General features: G+C 38.8%; 1 protein-coding gene across 19 annotated transcripts in view; it reads left to right on the top strand.

Moving 5' to 3' along the window:
- mbnl1 (muscleblind-like splicing regulator 1) overlaps positions 1 to 18,042 on the top strand; it is a 44,615-nt gene that overhangs the window by 11,381 nt on the left and 15,192 nt on the right. For 18 of the 19 annotated variants that reach the window (XR_008606199.1, XR_008606198.1, XM_055033620.1 and 15 more), the window contains one exon: positions 3,815 to 4,709. Coding sequence is in view for 17 of the 19 variants with exons in the window: in XM_055033620.1 (XP_054889595.1) it covers positions 4,536 to 4,709 (174 nt within the window). In the remaining 2 variants the exon portion in view is untranslated. Of the gene's footprint in view, positions 1 to 2,538; positions 3,599 to 3,814; positions 4,710 to 18,042 lie in introns of those variants that run through there. The other variant, XM_055033622.1, reaches the window with a different exon arrangement.

Genomic DNA, 18,042 nt, shown 5'->3' with positions numbered 1-18,042 from the left:
AAAAAAAAGAATAAAAACAATAAGTAGCTGAGCTACTTATTGTGCGAGGAGGCCATACATGGTTCCAATCACATATGTACACAAAGATACAGTGTTGTGCACAGATAGATATTCACCACATCTGAAGAATACTCTCTGTTAGGACAGACTGAGGTTTGTGTTTTGTTGCTAAGGTTTGCATTTCTGTATGGTGTCAGTGTGTCTGTGTGTGTGTGAGACTAGTTTTGTCTATGTATGCTAAACAAGAGATCTCATTGTCCCCAGCGGTTTGCACTAAGAGGAATCAATAGGCATTGTTTGTTTGGCATTCCTAGCTGGGGCTGCACTTTCAGAGTCAAATTATATATAATTGAAGGACAAAAACTTAGTAGACATAATAGTTAAGAAGACCTAAAAACTTGATAGAGATGACGATGACACAAGGAGCATGAAAATTAATGTCAATATCAAAATAAAAATAACAGGATGTCCTGTGGTTTTACTCACAACGGCATTGCCATACACACGAGTCGTGTATTTTTAAAATAAAAAAAAATAAAAATAGATATGAATAATCTGCTTGGTTTCATTTCAGGAAGTGTTTTTTTTTTTTTTTCGATAGTCATGGCTGGTTTGCATTGGCCTCCCAGGAACAAATGTTTGACTATAAATGAGCTGATATATGCACCAAAGTGTATGTGTGGATGTAAAGGTCAGCGAGGATGCTTTTTTTTCCGAGTACATGGTGCAGTGTGAGCACAAAGGCCAGTGGTGTTGCATTTCCCACTGCGTTGTGTTCTGTGATGACCTGCATCAGCAAACTGTCACCCTGACTCCACCTCTGTCAGAATGCTGAAACTACTCCATTTTACTGAAGAGCAGCAAACCAGAAGATGCTAATGCCTATCTCTTTGCTGCCTAGGTAAAAAAAATTAATAAAAAATCAGAAAGCTTCAGTGTGTTAGTAAATTAAATCAAGCACATATGATCACTACCTTACATTAATTTATTTTGTATTATTTAATGTCTGAACAAAGAGTAAAGTAGCGACGGTTTGCCCTCTTGTCTGTTATTTTCCATTAACAAGATTATTGAAAAAGTTCATGTAACTTAATGAGGAAGTTTGAACCATTTCTATGAAACTTACATTTTTCAAGACCTAAGCTGTCAAACTAAGTTAATGTACTATTAACTGCATTTAAAATGTGGGCCCTTTTTAATTTTGAGGAAGTTTAATCTGACAACCACACACTCTTTTTTTTGTTAAAATAACAGCAACACTTCAACATCTCCTTCATACTTTTGCAATACTTTGACAGCTTCATCTTTTTAATCAGTTGAGACACGTCTCCATTGCAAAACAGCCTTTTGTGCTGGAGAAAACCTCAGTGAATAATCACCAATCAAATCTCAAGCAGGCTTTGTGCTCAGTTTGTACTTTCTGTGAAAGCTGAGTGCTGTTGTTGTTGAGCCGATATGTTGCGCAGCCCATTATGAAGAGAAAGTAAAAGATGTGCAGACTTGTTTCTGATACTGCGTATGCCGTTAAGGCATTTGCCGGTGTCACATGACCGTTGAGCTGCTGCTGATGTGCTGATATCGAAGATGTACTTCTTCTTTTCGTCGCTATGCAATATTCGAACCACGTGTTCGAAAGGCCGATGGGAAGCGCACAGACTTTCTTGTTTGCTCTCTCGCGCCATCATGTTCCACCATTGTGACTGACCTTGCACCAGCCTGCAAGACCTTGGAGCCTAAGGGAGGGCTGCTGAGGATGCTGGAGGAGAGTTTATACCCAACAGTCACATTAATATATGGATGGAGCTTTGGCTCCTGTATGAATTCATCCTGAAACATAATGTGAATTTGATGGTTCAAGCCAATAACTTTTTTTAAAAAATGAATTCACTGGAGACAGTGAATTATATGGAGGACTGGAAATACTGACAGGAAAGGCCACTGAGATGAAGAAATCAATAGGGCAAGAATGCCTACATCTGGACATGATGGATCATAAGGAGAGCTCATTATCCCACTAGCACATTACCTTATTCTGCATTGTCACAGATATCCACTTGCCTGACTCAAACAGAAACCATGGAAACTGATTAAGACAGATCTCAGGGGGCGGCCGTTTTTCAAGCTTCGAGTCATTGCACTCTCTCGTTTTCTTAAAGACGGCCGCTGACGCCTTTCACTTGAGAAATCTTTATATAGAATCCTCCTTTCCAGCTCATTAATGGTGTCCAGCTGTGGCTATTGTTCAGAAAAAGGCTGCAGTGTGTTTTATGAAGTGTTTGCACCACGCAGTGCAACAGCATTAGTCTCATCAACACTATATGATGTTGAGCAGGTCCTGTAGACATAGCTGATCTTTAACAGAGATGAGGATGAAATTATGACAAACTAGGAGAGTTCATGGGAACCGAAATTCATGCAAACAAAATGATGGTATGCTGTGTGTTATATGTGACACCAGCCACCAGTCATCCTCTGAAAAACAAATAGTTGATAAAATATTAAAATAATTACTTTAAAGAATTGTTAAAATGACTAGAATCAGCCCTGTATGGAAGCTGTATTGTTTATGCAATGAACTTGTTCATGCACCTTGACAATTGAAGAAGCGCTTGTTTACAATTATGGTTCAGCTCCAAAGGTCATTTGAAGCAGTAATACTTCCTCAAGGTCATCCAAAGTAAAAAGGTATAATTTCTCTTCTGCTTCTCTCGGTCTGCTAACATATTGTCTCTGTTGCTGGATCATTCGGCTCTGATATAGCATGTTGTGATGTTGTTAACTAAGCAGGGGTTAGTTGTGTTACTGAAGGTCCATATACTTTTCTGGGAAATCCGATTTCTCTGCGCAGAGGGTGTGGTGAGTCAGGCTGCCGGTGTGATAAGAGCAGAACGGGCCCCTGGGAGCCCAATCATGTAAATGGTGAGCAAATTGGTGCACCAAAAAAAATGAAAAAAATAAACACTGCCTGGAAAAAAGAACTACAGTCAGAAAAATAAGCCTTCATTTTTTAAAAACTTTTAAAAAGTATCTTGCTGTAATAAGCATAATATGGAGACCAATGCAGGGATGTGATGTTGGCCCCGTAAGAATAATTTGACTGATCACCTGTTTATGAGAGAACCAGCAGTTATATAAATAATAAACAAAGTGATAATTTTCGCTCTGCGTCTGTGTTTTTCTCCAGCAGCAGTCAGGTCAGCCTCCTGTCTGCTCCTCCCCCTCTTGCTCTCACCTGGCCCTCAGCCCAGAATGTTGCTGCAACTCCGCTCGTTCTCATTGGTCCCCACTCTCACAAGACTTTACAAGAAAGGAAATGACTAAACTTTTCTCCCTCATGCCCTGCCTCAACTTCCCTTCCTGCTTTCACTCTTCCCTTTCTTTTCTTTCCTAAACCGCTTTAATCACTGACCGACCTTTGCTTGATGAGACTATAGGAGACACTGGATCCGATCTGGATCCACTGCATCTGATTTTTTTGTGTCAATCAGAAGAGGCGGAAGTCGTGAATAGCTGCTTTCTCCATTTTTTTTTTTTTTTTTGTTCTGTGTGAGTGCAGTGGCACGAAGGGCATGTGTGCATTTTTAGTGCACAGACTATGGTGAATGTTGTTTTTATTTTTAGCTGACATTGCTGCATTTCTGACATTTTTACATTTTCTTCATTACCACAGCTGCATAGTGTTGCAGCAGCATGATTCGAAAGGTGCAGCAGATTAGAAACTCCTCTGAAAGCTACAAGAGAGAGGAAAAATAAATATTTATTTTACATACACTATTAGACTAATCTGTCTGTCTCTTTTCCCCTTTCTCCTCAGAGGAAGTGCCTTCCCTGATGTCTGCTGCAGCTTTGACCTGCTTCTACAGCTGAAGCTCCATCCCCCCTCTCCCTCGCTCGCTCGCTTGCTGCCACAGTTTTAAGAATAAAAGGACAACGACCACACCCTTCCCCGTTGCTCCACCATCAGCATCCACTCCAACATCAGCCCTACTCACCAGACGACCCTCGCTGCTCACCACCAGCTGACCAGCCTTACCACTGCACCACCAGGCCCCACAAACAGCATTTCACCCACCTTGCCTTTCACCATCGCCTTCAGTCCCTTAAGGCCTCTGTTCAGCCCTCAGTGTCCTTAACCTTCCTGAAGCAGACTATACAGACTGTCACCTTTGTTGCCTGCTTCACTGCACCGACCAGAGGGCTCTCTCTTTGGGATGTTGCATAAGAGAGTAAGCAATAAACACAAACAGTGAGGAGGAACAGTTGGTAGGCTAAGACGTCTCTTGGATATCGGACCTTTTGCCAGATGCTGTTTGCATCGGGAAAATGACTCATTAACATCCACAGCAAACACTGTCCTGCAGCATTTCACCCAGGCGTACTATTCTGAATGTTTCATTTCAACTTATCACAAGCAGCAACGATACTAAGGAAGACATTCAAAACAAAGCAGAACAATTGTGGATTAAAACACTAGAAGTACTTTATCCACACTTGAACGTATCTTTGCTAGAAACACCTTTTGCCTGCGTTTTGCCATGGCCATGAACATAGCACACATCCGTGACACAAAGTGGCTCACACTGGAAGTATGCCGGGAATTTCAGAGGGGCACGTGCTCGCGCTCCGACCAGGAGTGCAAGTTTGCCCATCCGGCCAAGAGCTGCCAGGTGGACAACGGACGGGTGATTGCTTGCTTCGACTCCCTCAAGGTAAGAAAAACATAAGCCATGTCTCAGTCAGTGAGACAGATTACAGTTTAGTGGCTGAAAAGCTGTTGAGGAACTAGGGAGAGGTAAAAACTAGAAATAGCATGAATAGCATCAGGTTACTTCCTGTCCTCTTTTTTTGCCCTACCCCTTTCTGGTCATGTGAGTCAACTGTAATAAAAAGGACAAGGAACTAAATTAAACTGGCTTTTTTTTTTAAAGCAATATTATTTATAGTAATAGAACTTTCCGAACAAGCCACAATGTTTTGACCTCTGTAGATGGGCTATCTGATTACATTACATCAATACTGTAGCTTGAATTTTTATAAATGTGACATCCCACTAGAAATAAAAAAAACATTGCCACCATTTTGCTAAAAGGAATATAAACCCTTGCAGGCTGCCATGTAATTCTGTATGGCTAACATTAGTATTTCACATCTAGGTATCTAAAAGGACTGAAGCGATAGCATGATTCAAACCACTTCCTGTGTAAAGAACGAAGGGCGGCCACAGGGGGTTGGTGCGAGTATCTCATTCTGCTTGTTCATGTTTTTGAGCACAGTTGTAGGCTGTTTTGGAAAACTGAATGCAATCATTTCCCAAGTGGTAGCAAAATGAAAGTAAACACCTTTTTTTCTTAGTCCTTCTGTCACAAGCAATCTATCTGACAGAGCTCAAAATCTCAATTGAGAGGTTATTTTAAACCCAAAACCTAGAGGACAAGATAATGCTTGTGCTTTACTTAACTTTCTCTAAAAGATACTTCAGATCAAGTTAGAATTAATATGAGACTGAGTTGTTTAGAACTACGAGTTTATAACAAGATTTTGATAATCAGAAGGCAGAAGCAGAATTGTGCTCAAATTTATTCACAATTTGTCTCTCAGTGTGATTTGGTACATTTCATTTTCAGTGGATCTTTTGAAAATTTGTAGTGCTGGCTATCTGTCACACCGCTATTAACTGCCTCCATCAATTTGCAACCTTCCTCTTTGGTCAAATAAAGACAACCACATGATTCTACAAAAAAAGTGTTTATTTCAATCTCTTACATGGCTGCAGAGTTGCTGTTGTGTTACCAGAAACACACAGTGTGGGTGAAACTGTAGCAGCACCAATCAATCACCCAATTTTCTCTTATGAATAGTTCTGAGCCAATCTTAAAATGAGTCAAAACCAAGAACCTTTGCCATTTTAGTCTATAAACACATCAATCAATCACATCTGTGTTAACAAACTTTTTACTCATAGTTGGCCATTAAATTATTGATACCGGTATACCACAGTTTAAAACAATGTTTTAATTCAACCAGCATGTTTATACTGACTGGAAGTAAGAGTGCTCCAGCAAGAGTGCAGACTTGAAGCTGAAATTCCTTCATTTTCTTATGAATTGAAAACAAAACAATCACCTTTTAGTATAGTTTGTGGGGTATAAAAAGATCAAGCCTCAAAGAATATTGGAACCGAGTCCGGGGTAGGAAAAAGCCTGTTCAATGCATCGCTAAGTAAAAGGTTGTTACTGGCAAAAGAGATCAATAGATGTTAACGAGGACAAAAAAAATCCGAAATGAATCTGGTGAAGTATAATTAGTACAAAAAACTGACACAGTTAATTTCCGATTATTTTGAGGTCACATTTTGAGGTCACATATTCTCATCTATTTTGAAGTACAGATCATAATTTGAAATGAGCAGCTGTGTGCCTGATTGAACATTGCAGAATGGACTAGTGTATTTGTTTAAACTCGTTTTCAGTGCACATGTCTTGCTCTCTTTTTTTAACCATTTGTCCGATTTTTTTTCTGGAAAAACCAGAGCTGGTCTATTAAAAAAACAGTTTAGGAAAAAGCTGATTGAGCAAAAAAAATTTTAAACAGCATAAGAGAACAATAAAAAATATGAAATGAAGCCTGTTGTTTATTCAAACTTCTAAAACAAAAATACACAGACACATCTGCATTGCACCGCTTTGGGTTTTCTGTCGCATGGACCCACAAACACATTCACTGACAGAGTGAGTTGTCCTACTTTAATTTACTGTTGAAATAGGGCAAACTCTCCAATGAGCGCTGTTACAACAGGCCATATTGCTCTCCTTTACTTGTCTCGCACTCACATCAGTGCATCCTCTTGGACGTGTGCACAAGCTCCTGGCCCATGAGAGCGGATCGACCTTCTTCTTGAGAAGTATATAATTAGAACAGGTCTCACATGATCACCAGTGCATTGCTGAGCAGGTCACACCCAAACCGAGTCATTTCCCCAACATCCACTCTCTATCTCTTTTTAGCCTGCGTTTCGTGTGTTGCACGTGCACGCAGGCATGCACAGAGATAACGCACACGTTCTGCGCACGCAATCATTCTCTTACACAGGCATAAAATAAAGTTTTAATTTTTCATGGCAACATGCTTGTGGCATTCATGTCATTGCATTTGGATCATGTAACGTCCTCCGTCAAACATACCACAGCATTTGAGCGTGCAGATATGCATGCTTGTGTCTGTATGTGTGTTCTTCTGGCCTTAGACTTGGCCTTAACTTGGTGCTGCGCGGACAGCTCAGCTATGTTGAAACGGTAAATATTTAGAGAGGGATAATGGCAGCCTGGACTCCTGGATTTTAATTTGGCTTTGTAACTTTGTTAGTTGATGATTAACCGACTGATCAGATTGGGTGGGCAGAATATGCTGATTTGGGATCTGTGTAAACAACAGGCTCATAGTTAAAACTGGAAGAAGCCATATGCCTTATTCTGTATAGATAAAGGGCTTAAAGTAGATGCTTCACATTATTTCAGTGAAGGAAGCCTAGTTTTTTGTTGTTGTTTATTTCTTGTAATCATATCTGCAGAATCATGGAAGTGAATGGATGCCTCATTAGTTCAAATTAAATTGAGTGTGCCATAACTCATCCCCCTCTCAGCTATGATTGAACTTGTTGTTGCTTGTTTTCATACTTGACGGGCTTCTTCTTGATATCCCCACTCAGTTTGTTGTTTTTTTTTGTCCTCTTCTCGTCACACCCATCCAGAGCACGGCTCACATTATCCCTCGCAAACATCTTGTTACCTCAACAGCCTCAAGCACATATGTATATACATATTTGAACACAAAAACCTGTGTGGCAAGTGTTTAGCAGTGTGGAGTGACAATACGTCTGATATTAGCTCATGAGCATTAGCAGCTCATTTTGTTTGTACGTCCTTTTTGCGGTCACAAAAATGAGAGGTTAAAATCCACCATGTACAACGGTCTGAATGCGCTTTGATGCATGATAGACTTTGTTCCCTGTCTAACTGACACGCCCACGGTGGTCACTTCTTAGTTTTGAGAAAAAGAGGTCAAATACTTGTTCATGCATATGCTATGTTTGTGTTGCAGCTGTGGTCCTTGCACTTCTGCATTGTTCTAAGTCAACATTCTATTTTAATAACTTCATCTGCAGTCCAAGCAATAAGCAACTGGATAGATTAGGCATTTTTCTTCCTCGGGCATTTTCTGCTAAGAAAATCCTGGAGCTCACACTGACTTTTTAAACTTTTCTTTAAATACATTTGGAGTTAACATAAAAGGACCATCTGAAAGACGTGTACCCGTGAATTTGAGTGAATTTGCCTGATGCTGCTGAGCACCTGAGTAAAAAAATAATAATGATAAAGATGTTGATAAAATGTTTTTGTTGTTGTTTTTTTTAAAATATATTTTAAAAATCCACTCTTTTGTTAGGGTTTTTTTTTTTTTTGTGGGGAAAAGCCAAGCAAATGCAAACTACAGCAGCACAGTAAAGATGTTTAAAAAGTCCTAAGTAGGTATGCAATTTATTGAATTAAAAAGGTGAAAATGTGCTGCAGTTAGTAAGTGTTGCACTTTGTTGCTATCCTGCTATCATTTATAAATGGTGGCAAGTTAAATTAGATTTACATTGAATCTTGTAATAGTTCAACTTATTTTAACATTTTTATCATCACTTTGATAAATAGTATTTGGTTGAAAAGCTATTTTCTTTCAGCCATGAACTTACTAATAAATAAACATACATTTGCACTACCAGAAGACAGTGCTAAATGAAAAGATATAGATGTAGATATAGATATAGATGTATCTCCTATTTATCTCATTTTAGTAAATGTCATATGGATTTTATTTTTTTACATGAACTCAGAATAAAACTGGAATTTTTCAAAAATATTTAGCATACTTTTTAAGGTTTACCAACATCATAAAGTCTGCTGGTGCAGCAGGGTTTGGTAGCAAAGTTGTATGAATCAGTAAAATGGAAGATAAGTCAACACCGATTGATACAGCAAGAAAAAGAGTTGATAAAGGAAACCGCTCATGACACAAAGAAATAAACATTGTATTTATTTAGATTTTCACCAGATTTACTGTGACGCATTGTTAGAGATTGGAGAGTCTATTTGTAGTCAAATGAATACCACATATCTTCATTCTTACACAGCCTTTCTGATAGGAGCATCATAGTAGCGACTGCTGACTGCATCAAGAAGGTTACTATAGTTGATGTGATGTTTTCCAGACACATGTTGGGGAAATATGATCTGTTCCTGCTTCTAACAAATCTCACTACAGTCCCCCCCCTCTCTGTAAAATCAACACTATGTGTGCACTGTATGTGAAAACCAGAGGGTTATGAGTTTGAGGAGGTATTGTGTGTTTGACACTGCTGTCAGACACTGTTTACTGCGTTGACAGCCAAACTGTTCACAACCATATGCAGGGTACTGTTTTTATGCCAGAATAGATGTGTTCCTTATTGATTGCATAGTTGGTTCGGATAGTAAAAGGCTTAAAATATTGAATTGGCTAAGGTTTTTTTTTTTTGTATTACCTGAGGGAAACATTTAGAATAAAAAGCCTTTGTCATACAAACAGCAAGTTGTGTTGAGTTGAATGGTGTTAAACTTTAGTCTGAAGGTTGATGTAAGCCTGCAATTCAGACTGTGCTTTCTGGATGCATTAGCTGTCAAAACAGGGAATCTTCAACTTAATTAATGGAACAACTTAGAGTGCATTCACAATTAATAATTTTGCTTTTTCATTTAATTTGATTTAAGCCATCCAGAAGATCCGGCTTTTACATGAAGGAAATGGCTCTTATTGCTGTGGTTTTTGTCTCACTCTCTTCCTTCCTCTCTTGCTGAAGAAAATGATCAAAATGATACTGAAAATGATAGATAAAAGTGTCATAACTTTTTTTTTTAGTACATTAGCTCTTATAAGTCATCTGTTCTAATATTTACTGAAACATACCAACATCTTCTCAGTTGCAAGCTTGGTTGGATTTCTATTTGCAGCCTCCACACACACACAAAAGCACACAGTCTAAACCACACAGCACTATTCTTTGCGGTGCTGGTTTTAAGGCGTGCGTACATCCTTGTCACATCAGCATGGCTTTGCATCTTGTCTGTGAGCTTATGTGACGGAAGATCAGCGACAACAGTCTTTTCTTTTCAGTGTCAGCCGTCGCTGTCGCTCTGTCACACTGGGCCCATTATAACGCCACTGATACAATAATCACTTTACTACAAGCCCTGCTTCTGGCTCTTTAGCTCAGCTAGAACACACACCAGACAACCCCAGATAGCGCTCCAGACTGTTGAGGTTTATCTTTGACGATTAAAGAAGAATAACCAGATCAGTGCATAAATGTCAGCAGAAAATAATATTGAGGATAAAATATGTCCCTGATTTTATACATTTATAACACTTTTAGGTTTGTTTTGCACCAGCAGATTTATTTCTAGAAATCTCTCTTCAATAGCTAGATGTCCATGAGAATCTTTTTTGATGAGTTGTTTTCTTTGTTCAAGCTTTAGAAATGTATCTTCTTTTGGGCCCCGTAAGCCGTCCACATTTGCTCCATCAAAGGGTGTCGAAAGTCGCGCCTGCTTAGCCTGTTTGATCAACCTTAACTCCTTTTTTGCCACATTTACACATAAAACCAAAGCCGGCTGAAGGTTTTACGAGGTCCTGCTGAATTTAGTTTGAGAGTCCACTTCTGGCCACCGCAGCACAACTAAGCTCCTGTTTATATTGTTCCTGCATATATTTTGTTTTATTTTTTAGCTTTTATATTACTGTATTTCTGGACTCTGCATTTAACACACACTCGAGTGAGGAAGGCAAAGTCTAGTTTATTGTCGTGCTCTCATACAACCATAGTAACAATATTATAGCATAAAAATACTTTGTTTCTACTAATTTGTTTACGGTTTTAAATGTTTTACCACCTCAGACACAAGCAGCAGTAACAGTCGCCATATATGCATAATTTCCAAGCTATGACGGTGTTTCTCTTTGTATGTATACAACTGGGGCATTCGTCATTTTGTCCTCTCTGTATCCAAACATTCTTGGGAACCCCGTTCTGCAGGAGGCACAAAGTAGTTTGAAAGTTTGCTTATACCTCCGGCTCGCACTCTATAAATATTTACACGCGAGTCTTTTCATCAATCTTTCTCTTTTGAGCCATGCTTAAACATTGCTCAGATATTAGACAGTGCCATCTTTTTTATGCCTTTTCCACAAAATTATGCTTGGGGTTGGATGTATACGTGCATTTGTAGTTTAAAACATGCCTACATTCATCAATTAAGCTTCATGAGAATAATTGTTTGCATGTTTTGCATTGAATGTTGGATTTAAATTCAAACTTAATTTTCTAGTGTCGCTCTGAGACACACAGTAAGGTATGCTTTTTATGTTGCTCTAAATTCAACAGTTGAGAACTGTTGCTCTTTGTCGTCTCTAATCCTGAAAGACAAATTGCTATGAATGTATTGACTAATGTCCTTTAAAGCTTAAAGTAGTTTTTTTGTGTAATAAAACTAAACAAAAAAATAATTCAACTTCAAACATTTTGTGGTATTTTTATTTAAAACACTACATTTTCACTAATTTCCCACCAACCGAAAGAAACCTAACATAAAAAAAATCTGATGTAACATACAAGGCATTTGTTAGAGCAGAATTTACAAGCATTGACTGTGTAATTGTGAGCACTAAATGTTTTATTTTACTTGAAATGAGATGAGATGAGATTTCAACAAAAGAAAAACTCCAAGCCAGGATGAAGAAAATTCCACATTTTATGCTTTTTCCTTGAGAGGATTAAACATATCACTTTAACAGTATCACATCTTCAACTGACCCAGCAAATGACTTGCCAATATCTATTCAATTAACATTTACTTCACTGTGAAAAACATTTACTTACCATTAATCGGTAAAGTGTTCATCCTCGGCTTTTAACCAGGAATGTTTTCACAGATGCAGGGAAGTGAAGGTCAGACGCTAAAATTTACCTGTAAACTAAATGCGTAGATTGTCGGTAAAGCAAAAATTGCTAAATTACTAAGCATGCATTTAGTAACCTTGTAAATTTCTGGGGGGATGGGGGGGGGTTATGTGCTCCTTTTTAGAGCTGACTGCAACTTTCTGCTGCTTTCTTAACAGTTCTTTCATTACATCTTACCCAACATGCGAACAGATATCCTACTAGTCAGCTCTGCTATTTTCTTCCCATTAGACAAGCGAGACATGAGCTCGAGGGCACAGCTATTCACTTTAGCCGCAACTCTCTTAACACCTTTGTGGCGAGCCTCTCCCTCTTACCAGCTGTTAGGGCCATCAGTCACAAGTTTCTCCAGCCCCTCTCTGTTGTGAAGCATAGATATTAAAAAGAACAAAGATACACCGGAGTCAACTTAATAATAGCTCAGCTGATAATGTCTGAGAAGTCTATTGTTCAACAACAGTGGGAAAAATTTAACTGTCCCTTTTATTGGCCAGAGCGTCATCTTAATGTGCAATCTTCACATAATGACCAATATCTTTGATTTATGATGTAGAGCAAGAACTTTGATAAGTGAAACATGACTGAATTAATCCTCAGGCTTTTTATTATTGCCAGTCAAGATGTCGGTTTTGAGTTGAAACAGGGCAGGTCTAATTGTTAAATGTGATTTGTTTTGTGTGACCTTCATTAAATCCAGTTGTGCTTATATTTCACTGAAGATGTCAATTTCTATAAAACAGAATGTATATTAAAGGTGAATTCCTTTTAGTAATTCAGCTGATGTTACCTAACCGTTCCTCCAGACTCTGACTATTTAATTATTTGAATCTGAAAAGGTCCCAACTCACTGTTCTAGCAATTATTAAAACATTAATCCTTCAGTTGTGTCCTGTGAATGTGATTGTTTTCCCTGTTGATAATAGAACTTTCAATAGCACACTTTCCTTCCACTAAACTTTCAAATAAAAATGTCTGGATACAGCACTCTGGAGACAGCCAACTTCCTTAGCGGTGACCTTCTGTATTTCACTCTTCTTATGATGGGTTCAATGTCTGCTGGACAACCGTCAAGTCAGTATTCTCCCTACGATTGTGTAGGACATAGCATAGAAAAACCTTTAAAATACATGAGCTTCACATTTTGAACTGCATTACTAAATCAGTGAACTTCTCAGTGATATTTATTGACATTATTATGTACTTAAATTACTCTAATTATAAAGCAACTATATATCATTAGTGGAATTCAGTTTATTTTGTTTTACTGTTTTCTTTACATTTATGTAATGTAGTCTGGTCTACAGAGTTTAGTTTCTGTGTAAAAATTATAACAGTGAATCATTGCAAAATCATCATAAATTTCAAAGGAATTTTATTATGAAAGAATATGACACTAAAGCACAGGAAAGAATTTGGAGGCATCCTCCTTGTTTCGCTGCCAAACCCCACGGAGATAAGCGCACAGAAACAGGATTAGACCAGTTGACAGTGGGATTAGAGTTGTGGATAGGATTAAAGTCTGTGAGATGAGATTAGCATAATGCATACCAGATTAAATCTGTTATTGCTGCAAACTAAATTAGTCATGAGTCTTGGTGTCACGGAGGTACGAGGAGAAAGGAGCCTTTTGTTGGCGATGGCGGAGGGGGGAAGACGGGTCACCCTGGAAGCAAGAAGAGGAAGAGTTTTAAGCTGGAATGCTGTCATATGCTGCTCCCATTTTGCTTTTGTCCATTCAGTTACAAGTCTGTCCTGAAGAAGAATATAGCTCTGTCTTTTCAGCGACAACAGAGTCATCGTTGACTCTTGGCCACTGCCAGAACCTTATAGGATTTCTGCACAGTGACTCTTCTATTTAACTCCCACTGAGAAGCAGCGCTCAGAGATTATTAACTGAACCTTCTGGGATTTGCTACTCATACTCACATATTAAGCATTGGGAGTTTTTTTTTTTTTTCTTTATGAAACGCTATTTGCTCAGATCCATATCTGCGTTATTGCACTGCCTTTTCACATAATGAAAAGTAAGAAACTAACCTTGTTAGCACTCAGAGGAGAAAAAGGGGCACAAAAATCAACAGTGTGTAGAGAGGAAGTTGTGTAAAAGGAGTCACATGAAAGTGTTTTGATGTAGAAAGAGGTAACACATAGGGAGGGGAAGGGGAAGCATATCAGCAGAAAGACAGAGAGGTCTAAGTTTGGACCCAGGGCTCCAGTGTATATGACATCTGACCTGGAGCATTTCTGAGAACCAACACACTTTCAAGTGTGAATAACTCATTGCTCTGCATATCTATGTGGTTACGGCTGTAACACATTTGCATTTGTCCTCAATTTCCAGTTCGCATCACATAATTTTTCACCTAGGTTTTTTTTTTGTCTTAAACTATGTATACTAAACACTTTAAAATGTGTTTAGTAGCCACATGTACTGCAGTACATGTGGCTCTTTTTCTGATAAGTACACCATCCTTTTAACTGTGGTGTTGTATAAGAGAGGGTGATAATGTGCCATCGTGGACATATTTGAGCTATTATCATAGATTAACACTCCCTCGCATCTCCGTAACGCCACAAGCCCCAGCACATGCAGTGACATCAACTCCCTGACCACAGAACGCCAACATGATTCAGTGTGTGCGTCGCAACCCCGCAGGGAAGTAATCATTAGGGTATAGATGTGTGCCTGTGGTCCAATAAAGAATTACAGAGTTTTGCATTGAAATTTAAATTGTTCTAAACTTTATTCAATTTGATAAGAAAGATTATTTTTTATAAATGTTCTGCTCATTCAACCAGTTCTAGGCTACTGGGGGATCTGCACATACAACATGCAGATTGATTTGATATATTTATATTCGTACGTGCACGGGAGACAAAGAGACCAACCGCTGGGCCGGTTCCTTTGAGTCTCCGCCACTCTCCGGCAGAACAAAGCTTCTTTCAACGTGTGTGTGTGAAGAGTAGGGCTTTCATCTCTGTGTATGTTTGGACAGAAGACGGTGGAACGCAGGCCGCAGAACAGTGTAGCTTCTCATCCCAACAGCAGCCGAATACCATCATACCACAACACTGGTATGATGGAGATACATGAGGTAGATTCACATAATACCCTTGGCAGCTGTTTGTGTAAAGGTTTGTGAACAATTTATTTTGAAGTAGATGGTTTTGAAAATATCAAATAAGTCACATAAATAAGTCAAAACCCATTTCACTTTCTGCATAAGTATAAAATATTAATGGATTAGACAAGCCTGGAATTAAGAGGGAAAATTTGGTGGCTGAAATATTAGGTAATATTTCCATCATTCAGTGTCTAATTTGTTTTCTTCATAGAATGGAAAAGTTGTTGTTTTTAAGAAAGTCTCTAAACCTAGGAAAGTTTAAAGACTCTAAACTCTATACTGTTAAACTTTAATCTCTGAACAGCTTTTAAAAACCTTTTTACGGTACATCGTCTAAAAAGGTTCATAACACTTTCAACGGCTCCAAGTCCTTTAGAGTTTAGAGCCTCTAAACTGCTGGAAAAACAATTGGGAAAGCAATAAACTGATCAAATATTTCTCGTTCCCATCTGCTGCTGCACACTGCCAGTCAACTGGCTGAAAGAAAATGTGTAGGTGCAGAGGAAAATAAATATGAGCCCTCTGTATTTGCAATACTCTTAAAAAAAGAACAATAAAAAGGGATAATATAGTGCATGTTTGCTTGAGTTTGCATCAAAGTAGCAATAAATAAATACTATTATAACTGCAATATCTCAGATAGTTAGCAATAAAACAGTTTTCTATAAGATAATGTCACTTTGTTGGATTGGATGGGGACACACTTTTGTTTTAATGTTTTGTGTAAACATGTCCATACTGTTAAACTTGTAGCACAAGATGTCTGTAGCAACCCACAACTGGTTTAGATTTACCCCAAAACTAACCAGTAATTCTTGACATTAGATATTTTGCTGGGTTAATTTGCTGTGTACAATGTGGGCAAAGAACACAATAATGACCACAACCTGTTGATACTCCGAACACTCACAGGCCAATACCAGGGAAAAGAAAATCTGAAAAATGTCTTCCATATATAGGAGCTCCATTCAGATCATTCATCATCATTTAAACACTAATTATAGATTTCAAGTCAACGCTTAAGGTTTATTGCATTTATCTTATATGGCATTTTACTTGAGCATGTGTATTTTATAAATTTTGCTGCATGCTTCATCGCCTCCTAAAAAGAATGGGATTGAGCCACACCCTGCATTCTTTACACATTGCTTCACTGTTTGTTTAATTCCCACATACTTACAAAACCAGGGTGTGTGTCTGTGGGTGAGAGGCAGCGAGTTAGAGGGGAGCGCAATCAGGGCGGGACGTGTTTTTACAACTTATCATGAAACAGTCAGCCCAGTAGCCGCTGGGATTATTGTTCCCAGTTTGGCCTGCGTGGATATCGGCGGGTCTGATCTCAACAGGAGAAGCTCAGACATCCATAGACAACACAAAAACATGACCCGGAGTGAACCCGAAGAAGAAAAGGATCTCCCTTGATCTTAAGAAAACGTTAGCTACTCGTGCATGTTTGCTTTATTTTTTTAATATTAAATGCTCACAACCTGAATTCACTCTTGGGAATCAGCTCACGATGTTTGTGAATCATTCGGAAAGTATGTCATTGTAAGCATAAACATCCAGTATAAATCATATTATTCACTCCTTACATCCCCATTATTGCCACCAATTTCCTCAAAGCATCCCCAGGCTTTAAGTCTGGCTGCACTACACATTTCAAGCATTTCATTTGCATTATTACATTTAAATTGCATCAGCATCACAAGATAATATTCTCTTTTCGGTTTTGCATCTCATAGTGCAGTCAGTCGGTGCATAGAAATATTGAAGATGACACCTCAATCATTTGTTTTCATTGAGAGTGACCTTTTTCATTTCTGGCGTGGACATGGAACAAATTGGGCTGGTGTACAGACACACAGATGCATTTGAACTAATTATGGCTGCAAGGCGAGTAGCGATTTCTTCTCTGACTGTCTCTGTCTGCCAGTGATCAGGCAGCCTGCTCCGTTGCTGTGGACACCATCTGTAGCTACTCCTCAAGGCCGCTGATGTCACCATAACACACACAAACACGGCAGCGTCTTCCTTTCGTCTCAGTCCGCATCACTTTCCTGCGCTTGACAGCCCCCCCTTTTTTAATCACTCGTTCATCTGCAACTTCTAAGATTTCCCTAACGCAGCCTCGCCCCGGCTCACAGGGTTGCCGTGACTCTCGCTTTCTCGCATTCTCGTCACAGTCAGACTGGCGTTTCCTATTCTGAGCCCAGACTTACTTATTCAAAATGGCTACCCGTTCTGGTAGCAGGCATTTTCTTTGAACATCTCGACTAGGTCAGGTCTGGTTACTTAGAATCTTTTTTTGTTGTTGTTTTACTCATTCACATACGCTGCTCCAGTTGCCAAGCCTGCCAGTCAGCGGTCGAGGTCATGTGGGGTGAGCGCAACATGATCTTTTATGTCTTTCCAGCCCCCCCACCGCATCAACCCCCTCCACACACCACATTGAAATCACACCCACACTTTCCACCCCTCTCCGCCTATCATTTTTATGCTTTGGACTACCTGCTTTAAACTCTTTTTTTTTTTTTCTTTCTCCTTTTTCGTGCTCATGCACAGATCTTCTGCCACAGATTTGCACATCTCAGCATGTGGCTTGTCGTAAAATTACATTTACTTGAGCACCGAAAGGACTGTTATGGAGTAATAAAAACATTTCATATTACTCTTCAAAAAAAAAAAAGGCTGGGTATTTCAAATTAAATTAGGTGTTTTCTTGTTTCATGAAAATACAAGAGAATATCACTGGTCTTTGTTCAATATATAAATACAAATATTTATATCAATTTTTTAGTGGTATGATAGACCTTCTGAAAGTGATGGATACTGCAAAGTGAATAGAAAATGACTTTCAAAAAACAGTTATGCATTGCATAT

The sequence above is a fragment of the Poeciliopsis prolifica genome, unplaced genomic scaffold (assembly GCF_027474105.1).
Source record: "Poeciliopsis prolifica strain line A6 unplaced genomic scaffold, Auburn_PproV2 SCAFFOLD008, whole genome shotgun sequence".
NCBI classification, from domain to species: Eukaryota; Metazoa; Chordata; class Actinopteri; order Cyprinodontiformes; family Poeciliidae; genus Poeciliopsis; species Poeciliopsis prolifica.
The sequence above is the reverse complement of the archived record's forward strand: the minus strand, read 5'-3'. Positions and strand labels throughout refer to the sequence as shown.